General features: G+C 41.2%; 1 protein-coding gene across 1 annotated transcript; it reads left to right on the top strand.

Moving 5' to 3' along the window:
- Nucleotides 1–480: 480 nt before the first annotated feature.
- On the top strand, nt 481–1,362 carry LOC122013789 (probable CCR4-associated factor 1 homolog 11). The gene has a single exon (XM_042570018.1). It carries the CDS (start codon nt 481–483, stop codon nt 1,360–1,362), a length of 882 nt encoding a protein of 293 aa, XP_042425952.1.
- Nucleotides 1,363–6,338: the final 4,976 nt, after the last annotated feature.

The raw sequence follows: 6,338 nt of genomic DNA, 5'->3' as shown, positions 1-6,338 counted from the left end.
TTACTAATGACTCTCTTAACCACAAATAAAAGATAATGATCGACAAGATATAATAACATAACGATAACAATATAACTCTCTCAATCACTAACGATAATGTCTAGCCTTTTGTTACAAAATTATAAGTAATACACGTGAAATATAATTAAAGAAAGAAAATGAATGATTCGATGGCAACAACTTTAATTAATTAATTAATACTAAACCCCTAGTTGAGTTCGCTAATTGCTGCTGGATTTATCCTTGACTTAAAGTCCTGATTAATTCCATATATATCTCCTAATATTTCGCAGCAACTAATTCTGTTGAGTGTGTTTGCGATTTTCCCGCTTTGATTTTGATTTTGATTTGCTGCTGCTCTATTTAAACTCCTCCGATCCTTCCCTTCAGTTTCCACTCCAACTCGATCGATCGAAACCTAACATCTCCTCGATCTCCAGCTTCCAGTACTTTAGTATTTCTAATATCATCAAACTCATAATGGCTGTCGCAGTTGTCAACAACGATATGCTAATTTCCTCTTCCGCCGCCAGCACCACCAGAATCGAGGTTCGCTCCGTGTGGGCTCATAACCTCGACGAGGAGTTCGCCCTTATCCGCTCCGCCGTCCCCTTCCACCCCTTCGTCGCATTAGACACCGAGTATCCTGGCGTCGTCGTCGCTTCCAAAAATCCCTACTGCACCCTCACCCTCCCCCAGCGCTACGAATTGATCCGCGCCAACGTCGAGGCCCTCCGCATCGTCCAGGTCGGTCTCACCCTCTCCGACGCCGCCGGCAACCTCCCATGTGCCATCTACAGCGACGGCACTTGTGTGCGTTACGTGTGGGAATTTAATTTCCGTGACTTCGACATCAACCGCGACCGTTACGCCCCTTCCTCCGTCGAGCTGCTCAAGGCTAATGGCATCGACTTCCAAAAGAATCAAATATGGGGCATCGACTCTTGCAGATTCGCCCACCACTTGGCCACCTCCGGCTTGCTTTCCTTTGGCCATTTTTCTCCTGTCTCCTGGGTTACCTTCCAAGGCGCCTATGACTTCGCCTTCCTAGTCAAGATGCTGACATGTGACTGCAAATTACCAAAGACCGTTCGTGAGTTCTTGCACCTCGTTCACTTCTTTTTCGGCAAAAGGGTGTTCGATGTGAAGCACCTTTGCAAGCATTGTCCTGGGCTTTACGGAGGATTGGAGCGGGTGGCCTCTACCGTCCGAGTTGAGCGAGCAGTGGGCTCTCGACATCAGTCCGGCTCCGATAGCTTATTAACATGGCAGGTGTTCTATCAAATCGCTTCTCGTGTGAATCCACAACTCATTGATCGTCCAGAACACATGGGAGCACTCTATGACCTCCAACTGCAATAGAAATCTAGTTGTGGCTAGCTCTGGAGTTCATGGCTTATCACAGTTGATAATGATTCAGTCAGCATTAGCTTAATTTGTACACAAAATTAATTGTTCATTGCTTCATCGAATCTTTTTGTACTCAAGTACAGATTATATGTTATCGCATCATCAGATTTGCAAACAAATTGTCAATATTAACTCTTAATTTGGATAATGAGTACTTGTTATTTTACTTCGCTTTAAATCATCCCCTCGTGTGTTCTGGATCATACTATGTTCAAATGGTTTTTTTTTCCTTTTATTGATAGTCATATATATCGTAGCCTCTAGTGGTTTAGAATTTATAGTAAGTATTTTAGTGATAGTGTTGGTGCTACAGAGGTGAGCGTTTGTTTTTTTGTTTTATTGATCGTCATTGTAGTCTAGAGGAGTTTATAATTTATAATAACTATTTTACTGAATACTGTTACATAGGTGAGCGGTGCTTTGCTCACTACTGGGATAAGGGAAGGATGACCGATGATAGGACATGGAAGGGGTGACACACTCATACATGGGAAAAAGGCAACACATGCAGGAGGATTCGAGCTCTGGTAGATCATAAATTTTTTTTTTCGGATTTAACCACGTGACTTTAACCATTCAAATCAAAACTCTTTTAAAGATATACAATTAATTAATAGGTAAAATTCGTAATAACCTAATCTCATGCTTAAAAAAATATTATTTAAGATATATTCAATTCGGAGGCTCTGTGGATGTTTTTTCTTTTTGTTAGATTTTCTTTTCTTTCTATAAAGGTTATTTTCATCTTTATTTTTGAATTCAAATCATACTCTAATATCAATAAAATTCTTACACCCTAAAGGTATATTTATCTGTTAAATCGGATGATATCATATAATGACAATAGGAGAAGTAAATAATCGATATCAAACTCAGATCAAGTAAATTAAATATCGACGTAAAATGAAAGCATACTAATCTTTTAAATATCTATGTGTATGTATGTATTAACATGTGAACATACTAATTTACATAAACTAACAATTATAATATTATTACAAAAACCTTATCGATTCCACGAAGGAAAGAAAATAATAAACAACAACAACATAACAAAAAATAAAACAACTTGAATAAAAATCCAAACTCGAGTAGAATTGATAGCCAAGACCTTTGAACGATATGACACATCCTCTACCTACAAACCTAGAAATATAGGAAAAATAAGGGGTAGTGAGTACAATAACTCAGTGGGTATAAGAAGATAGCGCATGCTACTATACATAAGAGGATCAAAGGATGCAATCTCAGGTAATAAATACTTACTATCAAAGTAAGAGTACCAACATAAAATCATCTTCTAATCAAACCATAAACAACAATATAACTCATCACTAACCTGCTCCAGCAAGTATAACCAATAAATTGCCTGCATAAAGCAAACACATAACAAGCACATAACAAACATATATCAAGTTTTAATAGCACGCAACTCATGCTATCACTATCTGATCTAGTGGGCAGTTAGGGCCACTGTCTGTGGACAAACTCATGATACTGTTGGTGCGGTTAGCACTAACGGTCTAACTCAAGTTTTGATGAATGACAAAACAGGTTAAGTTAGTTTCGTTGTTATCTAACACTCTGACCGAGTGCGCAGGAGAAACCCAGACAGGTCAATGGGCTAACCTGATGTCTGGCACGAAACCCAGCTAGGTCGACGGGCTGACTGGATAGCTGGCATGAAGTCTAAACGGGTCGATGGGCTGACCGGACGTTTGGCACGAAGTCCAGCTAGGTCGACGGGCTGACCGGATAGCTGGCACGAAGCCTAGACGAGTCGAATGGCTGATCGGGCGTCTGGCAGGTTAGTGGAGGTAAGTCACTGGAGGGGAGTGACTGTGAGGACGCGTTTCTGGGAAGGGAACATTAGGTGTCGATCTGGCTTAAACCCATTTCGGATATTTAAGTCGAGATCGTGACTAGATTCCGGTCTCGAGGAGACAAAATCTAGCTAATACTCTACTTGTTGGTTTTAAACTGTGCTAACACGTTGTTTTGCAGGATATATATCGTATGTTTGCCTCCGGACTAACATTTTCTTGTAGGAAGGAAGTTGCTGGAAAACCAGGGTTCGTGCACCCGGGATGGATCCGGATGCTTGGAGGCAAATTTCTATCCTCAACGTTATCTTGCCACGTGGACCATCCTGGTTGGGTTTGCTACGTCATATTCAAGGCGCCCGAAGGGATCCGGGCGCCCCGAACTGTTGGATCGAAAAGAATTTAGATATCTCAACAATAGCATGATATTGTCCACTTTGGGCCTAAGCCCTCATGGTTTTGCTATTGGGCTCTCCCCAAAAGGCCTCATGCCAATGGAGATATCTTTTCTCTTATAAACCCATGATCTTTCCCATGTGTTTCCAATATGGGACTATGTTTGCAACCTTGCAACCCCAACAATCCCCCCTCAAACAAAGGACCATAGACTTCCCACGTCCGATCCTCGACCCACCAGGTCTTCCTGTCCCTCGGTCCACCCGACTTACTAGGACTTCCTGCCTGGTGTCTGGTCCTCTTGATCCGAACATAGGAGCCCTCACTTTCTTTGTTCGAGGTCAATATTGTACCCATATGGCTCAATCAGACCATAGCTCTTGTGCACAGTCGGCGGTTAAACCTTCTGGCAGTCCGAGCTCTGATACCAATTGTAGGATCGAAAAGAATTTTAGATATCTCCATAATGATATGATATGATATTGTCCACTTTGGGCCTAAGCTCTCATGGTTTTGCTCTTGGGCTCTCCCCAAAAGGCCTCATGCCAATGGAGATATTTTTTCTCTTATAAACCCATGATCTTTCCCATGTGTTTCCAATATGGGACTATGTTTGCAAACTTGCAACCCCAACACGAACCTCCTATATAAGGAGGGTAAAGGCTGAAACTCAACACAACAACGAAAGATTTACTCCTCTGTGCTCCTGCGACGCTGCGAAAGCTCTCCGACAAAAGTGCTATTTCTGTTTCTGTTTTTTTATTTATTGTCAGTTTTTTTTTCCCTAATTAATTCCTGTACTTAATTTGTAATCAAACTTTTCAAATTATTAGTGATTGTCCATCGAAAGCACGCTTGCATGCGGGCCTTGGAGTAGGAGTCGCCAAAGGCTCCGAACCCAGTAAATCTTTGTGTTTGCTTTGGCTTAATTATTTTCCGCTGTTTACTCTCGAATTTTTAATCGCTATTCACTCCCCTAGCGAAATTCATCGATCCAACAAGTGGTATCATAGCAAGTACCACTCTGATTTAGTACAATCACCAATCAGACAAGGGGGTGAAACCTTTTTCATTTTGTTTTCGGTTTTCAGTTTTTTTTCTTAATTTTCCAAATTGTACTATTACCTTTTTGAAATTTTTTTTTCCGTCGCTATTAATCTAACTTGGTGCAACATCAATTCAGTTTATCTTTTCTTCTCCCGCACTACTAATCCAAGACCATGTCTTGGGACTCTCTCTGTCTAGTTTTTTCCTTGTGTGCAAGTTAATTATGTCTAAAATTGAAGGCTTCAACACAGTACACCCTCCCCTATTCAACGAGGATGATTTTTCGTACTGGAAGAAGTTGTAACACCAGTAAATTTCCTCTATTCTAAAAGAGCAAAAAATAGAAATAGAAGAAAAGAAAAGAAATAAAAATATATTCATAAATGGCCCGAGCTAGGATTTGAACCCAAGACCTTTTAGTTGAGATTGGTTTAAGTAGCCATTAGGTGGTGGTAAAGCATCACATGAGCAATATGAAACAATTTATTATATGTAGATTATGTGCGAAGAGGTGCTCCAACTTCCACTTAGTATAAAAGGCGATGTATGAGATCAAAACCTAATTTTGATCTCCTCTTCTCCTCTAGCCGAAACTTCATCTCCCTCCTTTCAAGTTTCGGCTAAGAACCCTAGGGCTCCAAGCCTTAAGGCTTTCAAAGGGGAGAATCTAAGGAGAGGGTCTCTCCCAAGGAGGTAGTTCGCGCGAGGAAGGGTGGCTTGGAGATTAAAGCGTGCAAGAGAGAGGATTGTCTTCCCTACATCTTATAGTAGTTAGATCTAGCGAAAAGATATAATTATCTCTCACTTGTAGTATGAGTAGCTTCGGTAATACATGTTACGATATGTTTTAAGCGTGTTGCATGTTATGATATGCTTATTGCATGTTCAAAGAGATAGATGCTATGATATGTAAGATGCCCTCTAAAGTTTTGGGATCAAGAGCATGTTTAGATCATCTTGATTTGCTTCCCATTAAGTTTTGGGACTAAGAAGTATAATCAGGTGCCTAAAGTACTTCCCTATAAGTATGGAGGAAATTAAGCGCACATAAGGTATTTGACTAAATGTCAAGCAAGTGCAAGTACAAGAAATTAATAGTTAAAAGAAAGTATTTTACTTTAGAAAGGCATGTACTGGACACAAGGTCCATGGGTGGGCTCCTAGATCGCCCCTAGGCTCCTAGACCGCCTAGTAGTACCTTGATAGGTTCGACAGTAGCTACCTCGGATCTTATTAATTTTTTTGATGAAAAGGTAAATATATATCATCAAAATGCACCAACATACAGAAGTGGTCCTGGTTCCCCTTATGTCATGTCTGACGAAGTGTCAGATCTGGAAGGAGAACCATGATCATGTACATGTGCTCACTCGCATACCATCTATCTATGTAACCTATGCAGATGCTAGATGCAAACGCGTCCTCAGTACAAGATACTGAGCTGAGGTATCATCCAGCACTGCCTGCTATCCCTGTCCAGCTGCGCATGTGTCCACATCATCACTGCCCATGCTACGTCCTGTGTCTCCTGTCACCTGGTGCCCGTCACCTCCTCCATGTCTCTCAATCTCCCATGTGTCCGTATGTCTCCGAGGACTCCAAGCTATCTCAATCCATCTCCTCCTGTGTCATGGCCAAGACCCCATGAAGTCACTTTGAGTA

This window comes from Zingiber officinale, chromosome 8B, assembly GCF_018446385.1.
Source record: "Zingiber officinale cultivar Zhangliang chromosome 8B, Zo_v1.1, whole genome shotgun sequence".
Lineage (NCBI taxonomy): Eukaryota > Viridiplantae > Streptophyta > Magnoliopsida > Zingiberales > Zingiberaceae > Zingiber > Zingiber officinale.
Note: the sequence above shows the minus strand (reverse complement) of the source record. Positions and strands in the feature narration are given on the sequence as shown.